The sequence below is a fragment of the Apodemus sylvaticus genome, chromosome 12 (assembly GCF_947179515.1).
Source record: "Apodemus sylvaticus chromosome 12, mApoSyl1.1, whole genome shotgun sequence".
Lineage (NCBI taxonomy): Eukaryota > Metazoa > Chordata > Mammalia > Rodentia > Muridae > Apodemus > Apodemus sylvaticus.
The window spans coordinates 77411162-77431641 of record NC_067483.1 but is presented as its reverse complement, the minus strand read 5'-3'; the positions used below and the strand labels follow the sequence as shown (position 1 = coordinate 77431641).

General features: G+C 41.7%; 1 protein-coding gene across 2 annotated transcripts in view; it reads left to right on the top strand.

Moving 5' to 3' along the window:
* Uap1 (UDP-N-acetylglucosamine pyrophosphorylase 1) overlaps window positions 1-19975 on the top strand; it is a 31273-nt gene extending 11298 nt beyond the window's left edge. The window contains exons 3-11 of one of the 2 annotated variants that reach the window (XM_052200316.1): window positions 1010-1214; window positions 3635-3810; window positions 5518-5690; window positions 10807-11000; window positions 11486-11626; window positions 12620-12808; window positions 13845-13895; window positions 18553-18619; window positions 19409-19975. In XM_052200316.1, the coding sequence (XP_052056276.1) occupies window positions 1010-1214; window positions 3635-3810; window positions 5518-5690; window positions 10807-11000; window positions 11486-11626; window positions 12620-12808; window positions 13845-13895; window positions 18553-18619; window positions 19409-19501 (1289 nt within the window). In that variant the 3' untranslated portion in view covers window positions 19502-19975. The remainder of the gene's footprint in view (window positions 1-1009; window positions 1215-3634; window positions 3811-5517; window positions 5691-10806; window positions 11001-11485; window positions 11627-12619; window positions 12809-13844; window positions 13896-18552; window positions 18620-19408) is intronic. The other variant, XM_052200317.1, reaches the window with a different exon arrangement.
* Window positions 19976-20480: the final 505 nt, after the last annotated feature.

Genomic DNA, 20480 nt, shown 5'->3' with positions numbered 1-20480 from the left:
TAACCCACACTAATCACAATGCCTTTTTGTTGAATGCTTAGTGAAATTCACAGTAAGTAATTCATTAGTTTATAAAATGAGTTCAGATAGAGATATCCTTGATTAGTCTACTTTTTGTGTTTAACATTTTGGGAAGTAGTTTCAGTTGTAACAAGTGATTACAACTTAAAGACTTACAATGGACGTGGCAGTACATGCCTGTAGTCACAATGCGTGGGTGTAGAAGCAGGGGATCACTAGTTCAAGTTCATTTTTGGCTGCATGGAAAGTTTGATGCCAGAGGTATGGGAGACTTTGTCTCAAACAAAACAAAACAAAACAAAACAAAAAACCCAAGGCAAGACAAAGCTTTTGTGCTTCAGTATTTCTTCTGACTGGCTTTCTTGGATACCCTCCTTCGTGTGTCCTAGATGAAGCTCCTGTTAATGCTACTTGACTTGTCCTGAAGTGTCCACAGTTGAAATGGAAGTTCTGTTGTGCTGTACTTCAGAAGCACCTATGAGACCTTCCTCGTTTTAGGCACCTGTCCAAGTTAGAGCACAGGGAGGAAGTAGTCCAAGCAGGAAGCTATCCAGGAAGGGTTTGACCTTTCACTGGCCATTGTAAACTGCTCTGTCTCTTACAGTATTACCAAGGAAGAGTGCTCAGAACTGGGCCTGGATCTCCAAAGAGACAAGTTCTCTAGATCTGCAGTTGTCTCTCCCTGGCTAAATTTTTTGTTTTGTTTTATTTTTATTTTTTCTGTCTGTGTTAAAATCCATCCTGTGAGAGAGTCTTAACTCAGTTGGAGTTGGTGTTACTGGGCAGTTGTGAGCCAGCTGGTAACTGAACCTGGTCCCTCTGGAAGAGTAGCTCTTAACAGCTGAGCTAATGCTCCAGGCCTAGAAAGATATTTTAATGTGCTTGTTGAAGTCTCTCACTGGTTTTTGGGTGTTTGAGTGGGTTGCCTAAACTTGAGTTTGTACGTTGAATTATGGAGGTTTTGTGATACATGTGTTTTCTTTCCTAGGACTTTCTCAGATTTCTCAGAACAAAGTAGCAGTTCTTCTTCTAGCTGGTGGGCAGGGGACAAGACTTGGGGTCGCATATCCCAAGGGCATGTATGATGTTGGCTTGCCATCGCACAAGACACTTTTTCAGATTCAAGCAGAACGTATTCTGAAGCTCCAGCAGTTAGCGGAGAAACGCTATGGCCACAAGTGCACCATCCCATGGTAAGCCGAGTCACACGGTGAGGCATCTGCTCTGTAGTATTCAAATGTCTATACACTGACTGACAGGAGAACACACTTCCTGTTACCAGTGATCTGTGGAAAGGTAATTCTATATTTGCTGAAATTAGTATATGTTATAGCTATCTATCTGACCTCAGGGGCTTTACTGCAAGTATATACTTACTTTTATACCCTTAAGTGAGGACCTTAAAAATTCCTTTCAGTGTCCAGCAAACCCTCAGTGCAGAAACTTCTTACTGACCGATAGTATGTCTAAAATAGGCTTTCTGTTGGAAAATTAATTTCCTCCTGAAACCTGAAGGCATTGCTTTATTGTTCCTGTTGTTGCTGCCAGGTGTCCAGAGTCATTTTGGTCCCTAATTGTTTTCTTGTTTCCTCTCTCAAGCATTTGGGTCTCTCCCTCATAGTGTCTGAAACTTGGTGATAAGATGGTATGGCCCATTAGGCTTTTTCAGTCTAGCAAATGAGATCCTAGGCACCAGGCTAGGAGGTTCTTTCCTCTCCCCTCCCACCTACTCATGCACACCCCAGAGATGAAAGCCACGCTGACCTCGCTGCTGTGGGTCCCAGATATTTTCTTGGCAGCTGCTGGAGTGCTGCACAGGGCCTCAGTCTTGGCCACTGCCTCCTAAGCACTGAGAGGGCACTCAGGTGATCATGTGCTGCCTGTTACTTTTCTTTCTTTTCTCATTAGCTCTCTCATTAGTTTCCCAGAGCAGTTTTAAGGAGGGAACCAGCTGTGTATTTGACATCCCTCGGGGCCTTGATCTTATCCCTTCAGTCTCATAGGACCAATCAAAACCGTTGGTTTGTCTCCCGGCCACAGCCTCTGGTCCTAGTGCAGATTCCCTAGCCTGTCCCAGCATCAGAAAAGCCTGTCAGGAAGAAGCAGCTGCTTACCTTAGTTCCCTTTGGAAGACTCTCCTTCTGGGGCTCCAGGTCTGAACTGTGCACTTCTGTGTTCTCTGATTCCTTTGAAGACATGGTTTTTGGACTAAGTTTTCAAGATGTTTGAGTTCTTTTTCGATATAAAAGTACTGGGATGCTATGGACTTTCTGTGTTTCCACCTTGCTTCCTGTGGGGGTTTTGAGGGACATCTGCGTTCTGTGCAGTCAGCAGGTCATTTACAGCCCTGGTCCTGTTGTCAGGTTGGATTGTCTTCTCTCTTCCCTCTGCTTTTTAGTGTTCTGCTTCTGTTTGTATGCAGAGCAATTTTCCACCTCTTTTTTTTATTTCTGTAAATCAAAGAGTTGTGGCTCAGCTTATTATAAAGATTCAGTTGGCCCAAATGATTTGTTTGGCATACATATTTACTGTGGTAGGAAATCATGCCATTTTCTTTATCAAGTTCAATATTTTTGTTTTATGTTCTGCCTTCTTGCATGTGTGCACTACATGCTTGTAGTATCTGCAGAGGCCAGAAGAGGGCGTCAGACCCTCTAGAAATGCAGTTACAGTGGTCATTAACTACCAAATGGGAATCAACCTGGGTCCTCTGTAAGAGCAAGTGGTCTTAACTGTGAGCCATCTCTCCAGCTCTGGACTTCATCAGTTGATTTATTTAAATGATTATTAGTTAAGTTACTATTTCTAAGTCCTAAGTATTGATCACTAACCAAAACAGAAATCTCATGTAGCTTAAATTCTGGTAAAGTCCTGAACCACTTTAGTTCCTAATTGTAGTTTTAGATAGGATCTTTTTTTTCCTTTGCCATTCTGTCATGAATTCATTTTTTTAAAGAATAAAAGATTTGTTTTAATTTTTTATGTGTACCAATGTTTTACCTGTGTATATGTCTGAACACCCTTATGTGTGCCTGATACCCAGGGAGACCAGAAGAGGAACTGGATCCCTAGGACTGGAGTTAGAGGCAGTTGTGAGCCACACGTGCATGCTGGGAACTGAATGCTGCCCTTTGGAGGAGCAGACAGTGGTCTTAACTGCTGAGCCAGCTCTCAAGATCCTGAATTAAAGTTTTGTGGCAAGAGAATTTATAATTTTACGTATATGATTGTAACCAGATGGTGAGCAGAGGCTGGAGTCTATTTCATATTTTAATAAGAACCACAAGAGAATATTAGCCCGTATTACTTTTATCTTTCCTCTACTTAGAATAAGAGTTTAATTTTAGCATACACTTTCACAGAGCTATAAATGTTTACTTACACCTCCAGATATGGGTTCTTTGCTTCAGGAAACAGGTTTTTATAGGCTTATTTTATATGTAAGGATTGGTAAAACCCTGGAAGAAATACAACAGCTAATTAGTGTGTCTGAGCCAGAAAAGAGATAAAGTGGGTGAATTAGGAAGCAAGTGCCCTCACAGTCTCTGCAGCTGGGAAATAATGAGTGCGCTTTCTCTTTAATTCTTGCTTATACCGTGAGCTCTTTTTGCAGGTATATAATGACCAGTGGTCGAACAATGGAGTCAACGAAGGAGTTCTTCACAAAGCACAAGTTCTTTGGTTTGAAAAAGGAGAACGTGGTGTTTTTCCAGCAGGGAATGCTGCCTGCTATGAGCTTTGATGGGAAAATTATCTTGGAAGAGAAAAACAAAGTCTCTATGGCTCCAGGTTTGTAATCATCCTTATATAGAGGCGAATTATTTGATAGTATGGAACAACTCGTTAACTTTTGATTTTCTTTTGAATGGTGGTGATTTGGATGTTAAAAAATAGTGTTTTTCCCCTCAGTTTTTTTTTCCTTCAAATTGTCAGTGGCTTTAAAAAGTTGAAAATGTCTATTGGTGAATGGTTAGATTGATTTTTACACTTCTTGTGGATGTTTGTCCTAGAGAGCATTCTGGATGTTCATTCTCCTGCCTTACTGTTTTCTATGGACAGCAGTGCCCTTGGCGCACCATTTGCTGTACTGAAACAAAGAAGCATCACTATTTAATAGGTAGGAGGCTTAGCTGATGGTGTGAGTCCCTGCTAGATTGATTGCCTGGCATGCACAAGGCTCTGGGTTCACATCTCACCACTGGGAAAACAAAACACAAAGTAGCGAGAGGCTAAACAATAGGTTGCAGGTGGCTTTAAATCATACAGAGCTAATTGCTTAGGGACATTAAATGGCAAAGAAAAATCAACATACAGTAAGACCGCAAGCAGCACCATGTGCATGTGAGAGGGTCCCTGGCTGGTATGTCTGCAGTTAGTATGTGCACACTGCAGTCTGCTGATGGCCGTTACTGGAACTGGACGGTAGTGCTTGATTACCACACAGAGTGACCCGGAGAGCAGTCTCAGCTGTGAAACCTGCATCAGTTTCTCTGATTCTGTACTTGGAGGAAAGACTGAGAGGAGCAGAGACCAAAGCAGACCTTCACATGTGTGGGCCTGCATTTATCTGGATTCCTGTTTGCAAAAGGCTGTTTTTGTTTGTTTGTTTGGAGGCAGGGTCTAATGTAAGGCTGGTCTGCAACTCACTCTCTAGCTGAAGGGACTTTAAACTCTGGATCTGCATTCCTGTACTTCCTAAGTGCTGGGATTACTCATATGTGCTGCCACACTCTGTTTAGCTGCCACACCCTCCCTCCCTCCCTCCCTCCCTCCCTCCCTCCCTTCCTCCTTCCCTCCCTTCTTCCTTCCCTCCCTCCCTTCCTCCTTCCCTCCCTTCCTCCCTCCTTTCCTCCTTCCCTCCCTTCCTCCCTCCCTCCCTCCTTCCCTCCCTCCCTTCTTCCTTCCCTCCCTATGTCTTTCCCTCCCTCTCTCTATTCCTCCCTTCCTTTCTTTCTTGTAGAAGAGTTTACTACTATTATTAGCTCTGTTTTGGAGTGCTATCTAGTTTTTCATTATTGTTTAACGGTCAAGATTGTTAGAAGAAATATACTAAAACAGCAATGAAAATAGAGAAAATCTTTTACTTACAGTTTAAATCTCAATAGGTTTTCAGGTCTGTCTTCTTAACAAGTTCATTAGGTAAGCCTCTTTGGGCTATGAATATAGGGCTGATTTGAATCATAAATATTAATAAAAATAAAAATGTTCTGAAGTAATTTTTGCTTGATAAGTGTTACATTGTACCCTATGTTATAGGATAAATTATTGTTTTGAGGTTTCCTGGATTTACATTAATGATGTTATTCTGTGCATAATTATGCTAAAGAGACTTCAAAGCTATCTATGCACTATTAACTCTTGACACCTAAACTTTATGTTCTTATTCAGTATTTTTGACTTTGTCATGAAAGCCATCTGAGCTTTTAATGTTAACAGTCTAATAGTTGCCTTCACAGTGGGTCATGGGATACCACTCGTGGGTTGTTTATTTTCCAGATGGGAATGGTGGTCTCTACCGGGCTCTTGCAGCCCAAAACATTGTGGAGGACATGGAGCAAAGAGGCATCTGGAGTCTCCATGTCTACTGTGTGGACAACATATTGGTAAAAGTGGCAGACCCGCGCTTCATTGGATTCTGCATTCAGAAAGGAGCAGACTGTGGGGCAAAGGTAATGTGTCCCAGCTCTGTGGAGCCTTTGAATGATTGTCTCTGTCAGTCTTTTAAGGTGATCTGAATAATTTAGAACCATTTATCTGACTAGAGTGCGTGAACCATTCCATTTGGTTCTAGAAGATTACAAGTTCTTGCTTGTCATAAGAATGTAAACAATTCGAGGATGGTTTGTGACTACTTGGGACAGTGACTGATGGTCATCGTTATGGGTTTGTTACTATCAAGGCATGCTCAAGCACTTTAACCTGTTGTTTCTCCTGCAGGAGTAGATGGGCAAGGGGGATGTGGTAGAAATAGCAGGCGTAAACCTCAGTAAGGCATTTAACAAGGGTTCTCATGCTTTTCTGTGTATAAGACAGAAATGTGGAAATTACGAGTAAAGACAGTTAACGGTATCCAATTACTGTTGGAATGACTATAAGCACCCTGTTAAGGTGGAGAGAGGTTATGCTGTGTATAGGAACAGTTAAATGTGTGTGTGTGTGTGTGTGTGTGAGAGAGAGAGAGAGAGAGAGAGAGAGAGAGAGAGAGGGAGGGAGGAGGAGAGAGAGAGATAAGGCTAGGAATAAAATAGAAGAGACCTTAACATTTCAAAAGATTTAAAGATATTGATACAAACATTGATTTTTCTAAAAGTGTTTTAAAGCTTCTATTCTCAACAAATAAATTATAATGTTAGACCCCATGGAGACTAATGGGGAGACATCCAATGAAATGATTGCAAGGTTTAGAATAAACTGGGAAGATGGTCAAGAAATAACACAGGCTCACATCATGTCCAACAGAACCATCTGTTTTGGTATAAATGATAGGAGACTTTTTATTTTTGTATGTGGATTACTAATAGCATTGTGTGTTTATGTATTGCACTTGCTTTATTTATGCACTGAAAGATATCTAGGTAGATCCTGTGTCTTAGCTCTTGTGAGCAGTGCAGCAATAACACAGACACATAGTTCCTGATTTGCTAACTTCACTTCTTGTACTAATTAGTGGGGATAGCGGAATCACATGATAAATATATTTGGAATTTCATATCAATTTGTATAGCTTCTGTGTAAAACTAGTATTCCCACTAACAGGGTGTAAGAGTTTCCTTTTTTTAGGGCTTTGAAAGATAGCTTGTAGTTATGAGCACTTGCTGTTCTCAGAGGATCTGGTTCAGTTCTCAGGCCCACATAACAGTTCACAGTGTGGCTCCAGTTCCTGCGGATCCCATGCCCTCTTCTGACCTCTCTGGGTAATGCATAAAAGCATCTCTAAACATAAGATTAAGAAAACCTTTTTTAGAAAAGTTGCCTTCTCTACATTTCTTTACTGGCACTTTTTCTGTTTTTGATTATATTCATTCTAACTGGAGTGACCATTAGGTAATAATAAAGAGGTAGAAATGCTAATGACCCCAATTTGATCATCACATATGCATATGTTTATTGAGTTATACTGTATCATATAAACATAATTATAATAATTTAAAAATGAAATAATAAACTAAAAAGTAGATTATTTCAAATTATAAAAATGAATGAGAAAATAGGCTAAGTAAAGCATATCTCTTCTTCAAAACTCATGCCAAAATCACTCCAAAATAGATACACATTTAAATATAAACGTGAAGATATTAAACTGTAGAATGCTTGTATGTGTTTGATGTAAACATTGAAACCATGTGTGCTCTGACAAAAACAAGGTGGGCCATATGTGACGTGAAGTGTCTGTTAAAAAGGAGACCTCAAGGGCTCAAGAGATGGCTCAGAGGTTAAGAGCAGTTGGCTGTTCTTCAGAGTCCAAAGTTCAATTCCTAGCAACCACATGATTGTTCACAATTGTCCATAATGGGATCCGATACCCTCTTTCTGGTGTGTCTGAAGACAGCAATTGTGTGTGTGTAAAATCTGAGAGAGAGAGAGAGAGAGAGAGAGAGAGAGAGAGAGAGAGGGAGGGAGAGAGACACACACACCATGGTTAGAGATTTTCTATTATAAATTAATTTCTTTCCACATTAGTCTAAAAATTAGTTATATTCAGAAGCTGAAGCCCAAAATTTAGCCAATCAAGTTTTGAGAGGTTAAAGTATTAGGTCTAATAAGACTTTTATCTTCTTTGAGACAGGTGTTGCTGTTAGCCTAGGCTGACCTGAAACTCATGGCTGCCCTCCTGTCTTAGTTTTCCTAATGGGCTGGAATTATAGGCATGAACCATCACATCCAACATAAGACTCTTTGACTTTGAAGAGAATCATTGATTTAGTTCATCTAATTAAGGCGTTGGTCTAATCACATACTTGATGGCACATGCCATGTGTTTAATCGCTACTGAATTGTAGTGGAAACGGCAAATTGAATAGTAAGTGGCTGGCAAGCTGAAAAACCACTGCAGCACAGCAGTGCATTTCTGACCTGTTCCACTCAGTGTCACTCTTCCTTCTGAGACAGAACCTTAATCTTTACCAGATAGAAGCTTCAGAGTCAATGTAAAGACTACAAGACCACCCCATTTGATCCAAGAGATGGGCATTCTTCTTTCAGAGAGTCCCAGGCTATGGGTCGCTAACCGTGTCTGCAGAAGCCGAGCTGGGGTTCCCGGTTCCCGGTTCCCAGCCCTTACTCTCTCACTTCAGCTCTACCCCAGAGAGTAGTCCTGTGTGCTGGAGACTGCTGTGCACACTGTGTGCACCGCTCACACAGAGACATGCGTGCTAATTTCTCTGTCAGCTGCAGCCTAAGGCTAGCTGTGGTTTTCCTCTGCAGACTCAGCACTTAGTGTTGGGTCTGGCATTTAAGATGTAGTCATTCTGAATGAATAAGAACTCAGATGGAACCCAGTGAAGATTAGATTGACATAGTTAAAATTTTTACAAAAGTTAGTTAACAAATTTTTCTCTCCTCCTAACTTTCTTTTTTGGGACTTGACTTAAGTTCACCTCTGCTTTCCAGGTGCTGGTGTTACAGATATATGCCACTTAGCTAGTCTTGTTTGTCAATTAAGATATTAAAATATATCAGACACATTCTTTTTAATTATATTTTTATTACTTAAAACATTCTTAAATTTGATTATATTCTTCCTCTCTTCCCCAAGTCCTTTAGATTATCTCCCTCACCCAACTTTTAAGTTCTTTCTCAAAAAATAAAAACAAATAAAATAAAAACTGAATACAACAGCAAAGCCCCTTAAAATCAAGAACACAAAATAAAACATTATCTAAAGAGAAGAAACAAAACAAAACATCACATTCTAAGCAATTACTAGTTGTGTTATCTTGGATCCTTGCTTTTCAAAACATTATAAACTATTGATCAGCTCTCTTAATTTTATACCATAAAAATTTTCTTTATAATATAACTGACCTCCAAGTTTATGTAGTTGGAAAATTCTTTCTTTTGTAATTTAGACTTTTATACTATGTAGATGCCAAATGGAAGCAGATCCTTTGCCATAGACTAAGTGTGATCAATGTAAATGGGTGTGGTTAGGTTTTATTTCTTGTGGTTGGTTGGTTGTGGGGTGTGGCGTGGTGACTGGCTGAGAATTCTCTGCCCAGGAAGGCAGCTCCTGTGGAGCTTCTTGGGAGCTTGACTAGCAGGAGTATGGACAGCCTCTGACTGCCCTCTGTGACAACAGTTGACTACACAGGCACTTACAAGTATAGGAATCCCTGAAGCAGCCAGCCTGAGTCTCTAAGTGCTATGCAAATGAAGTACTTATTGGTTGCTTTGCTTGCCAGCAGGAGACTGAGACTATCCTGAGCCCTGCATACTTTAAGAAGTCAGTCACTGAAGCAAAGATGTAAGCTGACTGGTAATAATAGTCCATATAGACTTAGAGTATGCTTTTCAGGTCAGGACAGATTTTTGAAAACACTCTGCTACACCCTGCATTATAAAACAATGCCTTCAGGTACTCTCTTTACTTATCTGATTCTCAAATTGGTTACTCACTTCATCTGAACATTTAATTAATTAACTAACTAACTAGGTCTCACTCTGTAATCCAGGCTGGCCTAATGCTTAAAGCAGTCCTCCTGCCTCAGCTTCTCGAGAGCTTCTATTACAGCAGTATAGGCCACCAGGCTCCGCTTGGACCTTGCTTTTATGTTGGTGCAGTGTATAGCTAGTCCATGGTTTCCTTCCAGGTATTTAAGCTGTTATGGGAGACAGGTTAGGCTCACCTGAGGGACGGTAAGAATTTCATGTTTTTATTTTTGCCCTCAGACTTTTTCTTTCTTGTTTTCTTGAGACAGGTTTCTCTGTATAGCCCTGGCTGTCCTTGAACTTGCTCTGTAGACCAGGCTGGCCTCAAACTCAGAGATCCACTTGTCTCTGGCTCCTGAGTTCTGGGATTAAAGGTGAGCTTCACCACCACCCTTCTCGAAGTTGATAGACACTCTTTCCCCATTTCCCCTGTCAGCCCAGAGCCATTATTAAATGAGTAAATCTCTGGTTTTCATAAAACTTAAGGGCATAGACTGTTGTACCTCAGTTGAAATACCGCATGTAAGAGATATGTTTATTCTTCTGATTTAAGTTGGAGTGGGAGCTGGGTGATCTGCCTGCTTTACTTTTATCCTTCCAGGTTTCTGAAAAATAAGGGAAGCACTTCATTGTTGACTGAAAATTAAAGAAGCAATTCAAATGGAGCAATGATCTGGGCACGTTAAAGAAAGAGAGAGACAGACAGAGATAGAGACAGACAGACAGACAGAATGCCTTCTGTGCTTCTGTGCAGCTCTGGTGTTAGGACGCCAAAAGAAACTTAATCTTATTTTCTAAGTACCTAAGTGTGGTTAAGGACAAGTAAAATCAGAAATGCAAGGTATTTGGGGAAGTCTCTTCATCTAGTCATCCCTGTCCCCTAACTTCCTCTGGGTTGTGTGTTAGTAGTGGTGTGTTACCTCTGGTTTGGTATGTGATATGGAGGAAGGACACAATGTCCCTCATTTCTGATCGGAAAGAAATATGTCAAAGTATATAATCAATTTTTAATAAAAATTAAGTTAACTCCCTCTCTTGGATTGAATTGAAACATGACATAAGCAAAACGTATATGGCATTTTTCCAAAAGAGCCTTTAATGAGTTTCTCCCCTTGCTATTGTCTGTCTGGTGGGCAGGTGGTAGAGAAAACGAACCCCACGGAGCCAGTCGGAGTGGTTTGCCGGGTGGACGGTGTATACCAGGTGGTGGAGTACAGCGAGATCTCTCTGGCGACAGCTCAGAAGCGCAGCTCGGACGGACGGCTGCTGTTCAACGCGGGGAACATCGCCAATCACTTCTTCACTGTGCCGTTCCTGAGAGATGTTGTCAAGTATGAACAAAATTTGAACCCTAATATTTTCTTGTTATTGCTAATTAGAAACTGAACCTTTTCGGGAGCTGGGTAGAAGAAACCCCAAGCCTGCTCCACAGAACTCACTTGTTATCTTGAGGACCGACGTTCTCTAGGGACAACTCCTTCCATCATGATTGCTTTACCTGAGCCGTGTCACTTTGACAGGCGCTGGGTCTGCGAGGCAGGCTTTCCCTGGTGCATGGTCTTCCTGCCTCCACGTGCCTGCCACACGTGTGAGGGAGGCCATGTCTAGAATTTTTTCTTAATGTAGAAATCATTATCTAAATTTTCTAGGAGGAATCAAGGTATATAGTATTTACACATGAACTGGAACTTAAATACCTTTCACTCGGGAAAACGTCAGTGTTGCTTGTTGATACACGTGTGCCTGAGGATTTTCATTGTTTTTTTTACATTTTGAATTGAAAAGTGATGATATCTTTTCCCCCTTTGTTTCTTAGTGTTTATGAACCTCAGTTGCAGCACCATGTGGCTCAAAAGAAGATTCCATATGTGGATTCCCAGGGGCACTTAATTAAGCCAGACAAGCCAAATGGAATAAAGATGGAAAAATTTGTCTTTGACATCTTCCAGTTTGCAAAGTATGCTTTGAATAGCACCAGTAAGATCAAGTGTATGCTGTGAAATGCTGCTTTTTACTGTCAGACAGGAAGCTGGGCTAGGGGTCACATGACCGTGGGTTTCAGCCAAACGTCGTGTCCACGAGCTGTTCTCCAGGCTCAAGCCACTTCAGGGCTATGGTCCGTCCATGTTGCCCGGAAGTACAACTAAAAATCAGAAGTCAGTGGGCGTTATCTAGTGGAGTCTCTGTGGCTCCACTTTTGCAAAACTGCTCAAGTCATTTCTTTTTTTACTGAGATACTATAGAGATTAATATAAATAGCTTGTTAATTTTGTTTAGCATAACTGACCTGTTCGTGTTCAGTGTTGTTCAGTGTGTTCAGTGAACTGTGAAGATCAGATTGCATGTTGAGATAGATGGTTCAGGTCCTGGCCAGTGTGAAAATGCAGAGAACTGGCTAGTCGTATAACATCCATACTCAGCCATGTGCCTTTCTTTCCTTCCCTTTCTGTCCTGTTTACTGTTTTCAGACAGGGTCCATGCAGGTCAGGCTCTGTAGCCAGGATGTGCTTGAATTCCCGATCTTTCTGCCTCCCACTTCCTAAGTGCTTGGGCCATGAGTGTGAGTCTGTCTGTTTCCCACATGCTTCCCTCTCTCAAAACATGTGAGCTTTGTATGTTAAAGTTTTTTTTTTAAATAGATATTTTCTTACTTTCATTTCAAATGCTATCCCCTTGTTTCCCCTCTGAAAACCCCCTATCGCATCCCCCTCCCCCTAAAGTTTTTTCTTTCTCGTCTGAAATGAGAGTTGTAGTGAAGAGTTTATGTTTTTCAATGGAGAAGAAAGTTCTGTTTCTCTTTGGATTAGTGATAAATATTATTTGTGATCACTTAAAATTGGCTGAAGAAACCTTGTCACTGAGTCCCAAAGCTGTAGGTATGCTGAGAGGAGTCAGGGATGTGTGGACAGTTGTTCCCTGTGAATGAAGTCTCTGTGGCTCTCTGCTCTAGGAAGTTTGTGGTGTACGAAGTGTTACGGGAAGACGAGTTCTCCCCACTCAAGAATGCAGACAGTCAGAACGGGAAGGACAACCCGACCACTGCAAGGCATGCTCTGATGTCCCTTCACCACTGCTGGGTCCTCAATGCTGGGGGACACTTCATAGATGAAAATGGCTCTCGCCTCCCAGCTATCCCCCGGTAAGTCACCGCCTTGGCTTTTGTGTGTGTGTACTGCTTTGAGTTTCTTTCTTTTCTCTCTGATGTATCCCTCGATCTTGCTTATTTATTTTTAAAGTAGTTACGTAAGTAGTTACATATTTTAAGAGAAACCATGGAAGTCGTTTTTTGCTGCCGTATGTCTATTTGTGAGACCCACCGAGACCTTCCTTACCCATGGTCTGTCCGTGCCACCCTCTTACCATGGCACTAGAGAAGGAGCCTTGAAGGAAAGCGGATGCCAGTTACATTCGCTGAGATGCAGACCTCAGCGGAATTTCGGGTTTTAGGTGATAAGAAAAAAGGCACTTGGAGCTTTCCGCATTTCAGATAAAACACTTTTAACCTAAATCCTTTATCTTATAATAAAAGTTGCTGGCACCTTGAAATGCCCCTTTCTAAATCTTTTGTTGTTTTTGTACTTAAGTAAATTATTTTGCTGTTTAATTTTTCTTCTTTTTGCTTGCTTTTGTTTTTGTTTTTGTTTTTTGTTTTTTGAGTCAAGTCTTCTCTATGTAGCCCTGGCTGGCCTGGAACTCATTCTGTAGACCAGGCTGGCCCTAAATTTATAGAGATCTACCTGCCTCTGCTTCCAGAGTGCTGGGATTAAAGGAGTGCACCACCACTACCTGGCTTAATTTTTGTTCTTAAGAGGTAAGATTCTGGCTTCATGCACCAAAGTGCTAAAAAGCCTCAAACATTGGTCCACTGGGCAGTGGAGTGCACTGTACTGTGACGGAGTCTACTGGGGGAACAGTGCTAGCTTGTCTTTTAGTCCAAGGCCAGTTGGGCAGGCTCTGCCTTCTCAACAAGCTTGTTCTGTGACACGTCACACCATCCCCATGCTCATCTTCCATTGAGTTTGGTTTTTGGATTTATATTTTTTTTAACTGCTTATTGTGCCAGAGTTATGATTCACCATAAGGGTATGCCTTCCAGTTAAGTATTTTGCAGCTCCACTTCATCATTTGCTATTATTTGTTTCCATTCCCATTAATTCGTATTTGTTCCTACATAGCGGTGCTACCAATGGACAGTCAGAGGCCATCACAGCTGATGTCAATCACAAGTAAATATGCCAGCTGCCTGCAGTGCATGGTGACGGGGCTGTGCTTCTCTCCGCACTAACCGGCACTGTAGTTTAGTGGTCTGCCTTTTGGGTTCTGGAGGGAGGAGGATTTACTCTGGTGTGTGGGCGCACTGCTTTCCTGGTGGCAGGTATCTGTCTGGGGAACACTAACTCAGAATCTGTGCATGCAGGAAGTGGGGAGCATGCCTTACTAAAGAATGTGAGCGTGGGTGTTTGAGCCCATAGTGCTGTGTAGAGCTGTGGGATGCAGGGCAGGTTACAGGCGGGAGAACACAGTTGGTCCCTGTACACTGTGTAGCATAAGCAAGATGAAGCAGCATTCTGCAAACGTATTTTACTGCATTGAATATATGTGCTCTCAGGATGGAGTTTGACTACTTCTGATATTCAGCAGCTTCTAATATGGAGAAGACATCTTTTATTTTATTTGAATACTTTTTGGCTTTGTTTTTATTTTGAGAAAAGGTCTTGGTTTTCAGCCAAGTCTGTCCTGGAACTCTGTTTTCCTGTGTGTCTTCAAGTGCAGGGATTATAGCCACATACCACCATATATGGCTAGGTCACTGTTTTCATCATTGAGTTATTTAGATTTTAAAGTATATATCTTTTTGTTTTTCTTTATTAGCAGGTCATTTTATAGCTAGAAATAGCATATCCCCTCTCACCTGGTTAGTGACAAGATTTTTTATTGTGGTTTTTGTATTACTCTTGCTATTACCTTTATCGTTAAAAGGTCAGCTGATGCTTTTGCTGCCCTTTAAAAGTTAGATTTAGGGGCTGAAGAGATGGCTCAATGGTTAAGAGCATTGATTGATCTTTCAGAGAACCCAGGTTCAATTCTCAGCACCCACATGGCAGCACAACTATCTGTAACTCTGGTTCCAGATGTTACACACACACACACACACACACACACACACTCACATACACACATACACACACACACACACACACACACATCCCAATAATAAATACATGTTTTAAAGATGAAATATGAAATGGAAATATTTTATGTAAGACAGAGAAAAAGTAAGTTGGAGAGACTTTGAAGAATAAAAGCAAGGATGTGGAGTGACAAAAGTAACTTTTTTATTTTTTATCTTAACTTACTGTTAGCTGCTAAGAATTTGCGTGGTGAGGATATTAGGGCCCAGCTGGCTATTGGGCTGTTTCACCAATAAGCTGAGTGTGGAGCTTTGGTGACGACCACTCTCTCGTCGCTCCTGCAGGGCCTCTAAATTTGCTTATTGAAGTTTGTTTTCTTACTTCTGTCCCATTTAGATTCAAGAACTATCACTTCAGGGTGAGAACAGGAATTGCATATTCAGACCAGTTGTAAATTTGTTTCTTGGGTTCAAAACCACATTGCCATCATAGTGACTGAATACTTCAGGCGATTAACTGATTTGGGCTCTGTGTCCTGCCAATGTGGTAGGCCTCCATTTTTCATATTTGGTTTAGTTAGACTGAGCTTCTCTGGAGGTGTCAGAGGGTTCTTGTGATAAGAATATGGCAGATATATGGGAAAACCTATGTCTTGTCTCTTTTCTTGGCACTAGACTGGCACAACCCCTTTGGGGTTGGTTCAGTCATTTCTCTAGCAAGCTCCCAGGCCTGCAGCTGCAGTTTGTGTCCACACGCAGAAGAGACAAGTCCTTCCTAACAGTCTACTGGGGTTCAAGGCACAGAGCCATAAACAGTAAGAGATGTTGTCAGGCACTGTGCGATCATTTTGGCATGCAGGCATCTAATACATTTATCAGTGAAGAGTAGCAGTTGCTCAGAAGAGAAGTGGGGGATGGGGAAATGTTGGAGCTGGTGCTAAACCTTGGAGGGTGGGTGTGGTTTCTGTAGTCAGAGGGGCTGTGATTGAGAGAGATCACTTGGTCTACTCCCAAGACTGGTCTCCATTGCTCTATGTGACTCACTGTGCGAGAAGCAGCAGGATGTAGGCATTGGAGCAGGACGTGGAGAGCCTTGAGTGGACCTACCTAGAGAAACACTGGCTCTGACTAGCCTAAGGAGCCTTTCTCCGAAGATCTTAGCTTGAGGCTACAAACAGGCTGGGTTTTGTGTGTGCCTCAAGTGCTGGGAATATAGTCATGTTCTGTCTGTCTGTCTGTCTCTCTTTCTCTCTTTCTCTCTCTCCCTCCTTCCATTTTTCCTTTCTCTTTTAAAAAAATCATTTGTTTTGTTTTGTTTTTTTCAAGACAGGGTTTCTCTGTATAGCCCTGGCTGGCCTGGAGCTCACTCTGTAGACCAGGCTGGCCTTGAACTCAGAAATCCGCCTGCCTCTGCTTCCCAGAGTGCTGGGATTACACCCGTGTGCTACCACCGCCCGGCTAAAAAAAATCATTTTTTTAAAGTTATTTTATCTTTTAAAAATATTATTGCATCATTTTCCCCTTCCCTTTCTTCCCTTCAACTCATCCCCCATCTCCCATCCCCCATCTCCCATCCCTCTTTGGTTCCTCTCAAAATTATTGGCTCTTGGTGATATATGAATGTATGTATATATGTATGTATGTATGTATTTATGTATGTTTGTATCTGTATATATGCATATCTATGTAAATTTATACACACACACACACACACATGCGCGCGCGCGTGCACGTGCACACATGTGCGCGTGTGTAAATACCTAAATCTGTAGTAAATACAGCCTGCTCTGTCCTAATCTGTTTAGTGTTACTTGCATGTATATAATGTTAGGGCTGACCACTTGGTAGTGGATGACCAATTTGAGGGCTTGTCCCTGGGACTGTTTCTTCTGCTCTGAGCATTCCTTTGCTGCCTGTAGTTCTTTGTCTGGGGTGGGACCAGGTGAGATTTCTCCCTTTAATGTCAGCTTGGCTACTGATGTGGTCCTTGTTCAGGTAGCTGTATTGTTCAGGAATCATGGGTGAAGCTTCCTTGTCATTTCTAGGGAAACAATATCACAGTTTTCCTGATTCTCTGGGCTTTAAAGTCTTTCAGCCTCCTCTTCAGAGATGTTCCCTGAGCCTTTGCTACAGGAGTTGTAGGTGTATTAATTGGGGCAGGGCACCCACAATCACTTTTTCTCTGTATTTTGACTAGTTGTTGCAAAGAGAGGTTGGTTTTGTTGTTTTGATTTTTTTGTGTGTGAGAGAGGTGAGAGCTATGCTAATCTTTTTGTGTAAGGATAGATATTCAGAATTTAGTTAGAAATTATACCTGTTTAGTAAAATGGCAGTATTGTTTCTCCTCTAAGCAGCCTTGGGTGATTGACTAAACTTTGAGTTCCAGGTATGATTTACCCCCTGCTAAGTGGACTGTCAGTCCAACTCAAGAGTGCTATTATTGATCCTTAAGAAGTAAGGCCTGGCCTTGAACTCACTATGTAGGCAAGGAAGGCCTTGAACCTCTGATCCTTCTGCCTCTGCCTACTGAGTTCTGGGACTACAAACCTCCAGCACCATGCATGATTTCCACGGTGCTAGGTATTGAACTCAGAGCCTCATGCCTGGTAGGCAAGCAGTATACAAACTGATGTGCATTCTGAATTACTGTTGGCGAGATTCTTGAGATAGCACCGTTCTCCAAGGACTGACTGTAAGGAAAACACTATTTATTGACTGTTGTTAGACTATCTAGAAATTCAGAATTCCAAATATCTATAAAGTATCAGATTGTGACCTAGAATTGGCAAACAATGCCTTTGCCTTGTCTTTGCCTTGGTACTTTCTGCCCTAGTGCTTTAAGAAGGCACCTTTGGTAACAGTGTTTTGAGTCATATTAATGAATTAGCTAATACAAGAGACTAAAATCTTATACTGGGAAATCATGGAACAAAGAACAAAATGTTCTCTACCTGTGCTGTCCAGTATGGTTGTGATTGTTACCACCTGTAGCCACCCGCGACTACATGTGAACATCTTGGGTTCCCTGGAAGAAGAGATGGGGATAGAAAACAGGGTGACAAGGGAAACACATGGGGTCAAGGCATGATTTCTTGCTCAAGGCTCAAACTTTAATGAATCTCTCCAACTATATATAGGCGGGGCAAGACCCCTCCCCAAAAGGCGGGAAACTGGTTCTGCTTGTTCTGCAGGGGACTGGTGTTAGGTGGCTGGGTTGCTATCCTTTGAAAACAATGGGTCAGACCCTCAAAGGTTGGGAGGTCACAACAACCAAGAAACTGAAGTTTGAAATTTTCAGCTTAAGTAGCACCTTGGTTACTATGTGGACAGTGCACCACTAGAGCGTTTGTCAATGTTAGGATCTGACTTGCAAGGTTGTGTGTTGTGAGAATTAAAATAGCTGTGAAGGAGTCGAGAGGCCTATCCGTGGGCTTGGCACACAGTGTGTGTCTAATCAATAGTCCCTTTTTAGTGAACTTCCTGAGATCGGAAGTGAGATTACATAAGAGGGTAGTATGTAAGAGCTGGTGGAATTATAGGAACTTGTTCAAGTGCTTTGTATCTGATGGTGACTATGTGCTGACTTTCAGGGCAGTCAGTGCAGAATAGGCTCCAGGGCAGGCTCCGTTCTTTAGCTAGAATTTTGTTACCTACGAGCTTCTCTGTCAGAGGAAGACAGCGTGGTCTGTATTTTATACTAGCAAATGTCATGGCAAGCAGCATCTTTAACAAGCCTGTGTATTTTCCCTCAGCTTGAAAGATGCCAATGATGTTCCGATCCAGTGTGAGATCTCCCCGCTCATCTCTTATGCCGGAGAGGTAAGTTGGCTTCACTTCCCTTCATCATCAGGAAGTGGCGGTAGGTGGTTGAAGGTGTCGATGTTAGTCAGCTCATGTGGGTCATGCCGCAGCACACACTGTGATCAGCACGAGGGAGCCTGTGGATATATGTATTACCAGTTGAAAGGAAACTTTACCAGCAGGGCCCTGGCGTTGCTTTAGGTTGCAACAGACTTGTTTCAGAGAAGGTGGAGCTCCGCCAGGGAGGGAGCAGAGGAGAGAACTTCTGCTGGGTCTTTCATCCATCCCGTAAATGGTAGTTACCTGCCATCAACAGAAGTCTGTAATGTTTGTGTGCTTCACCCACCCATTAATGCCTACGTAGTAATGCTTTTAAAAATGAAATAAGTAGTTTATAATTGGCTGGCTGCTTTTGTAATACAGTTAAGTTTTCTTCCTAGGCATCTATCTGCTTTGTTCAAATACTAGCACTGATACCTTACAGACCTGTGGAGTTGAGGTTCCCAACTGTTCTGCTTACATACATTTTCCTGGAGTTACTTATTATTTAGCTGTAGCAGCAGAGATAGTCAATTAGAAAGTAACACAAACCAAAAAGGAAGAAATCAACATTTTTTATTTCTTGTGATGTTTGTCTTATGATTCCATAAATCCATTAAGTCTGGTCTACAAAGCATGTGAAGAATAAATTCTTACTTTCTACCTAGCTTTTGGCATAACACTTTAAATGTTCAGTGCAGCTACCAGGCCAGCATTGCGGGGCAAAGACCTGCTACTTTTCTGACACTTTTCATTTCAATCCTTTAGGGCCTTGAAGGTTATGTGGCAGATAAAGAGTTCCATGCACCCTTGATCATTGATGAGAATGGAGTTCATGAGCTGGTGAAAAATGGCATATAATCCGAAGGGGCCACATAGGGAGCCGCTGCTTCTGATAGATCAACTGTGAACCTGCAGGGCCTCTCCTGGACAGCTGAAGTTTGGACAGTCATAGAGTGTCATTTGCTTGCTAGTATCTGATGAACAGCACAGACTTCCCAGATCTACATGACTGGATTTCAGTCTCAAAAACATTCTTTTTTTTCCGTGATTCTCAAATCGTTGAAGGTCTTATTTATATTTTTAACTATCTAGGTTCTTCCAAGCCAAGGCTCACCTTGGTCACCCAGGAGACCTCCTCAGCTTGACCCCAGCTGGGACGTTCAGCATGACTTCACTTGAAGCTGGAAGCATTTGTTTTTGAAGTTGTACATATTGATAAGTCATCATACATGTCAGAAGGTTTTTATGGTACTAAAATTTTGTTTTATTTTATCAAGCATTAAAGATTTTTAAGAAAATAACTGGACAGCAAAATAAAATTATCTTCTTGTCTCTGCCTTGTTTCTACCTTGAGAAAATTCTATTGGCAAAATGCAAAACTTGGGAGACATTTTGAGATAATACATAAAGACAAATGCATGTAGTCACAGTGGTTTTTCAGCAGCAGCTGACGTTGTACTTTGTCTTCTGTCACCACCAAACATGTCTCCCACCAAACATGTTCCCCAGCTGCAAGGGCATGTGACTCAGCTAGAAACATTTTTGGTACCTGGCTGGGCATGTGGGGTGGTACTAATATCATAAAACAGGTTCCAAATGTATGGGAACCTCCTACAGCCAGGGATGGCCCAGCCAGTGTGCAGGATTCAAGATTGAGAAGTGTGCTTAAATAAGGGATTCACCTCATTGTCCCTCAATATCTTGTAGCACTTAAAACTTAATTACTGTAATTCTGATTTTTGTTTTGTTTTGGTTTTTTTTTTAAAGATTTATTTATTTATTATATATGTAAGTACACTGTAGCTGTCTTCAGACATTCCAGAAGTGGGCATCAGAT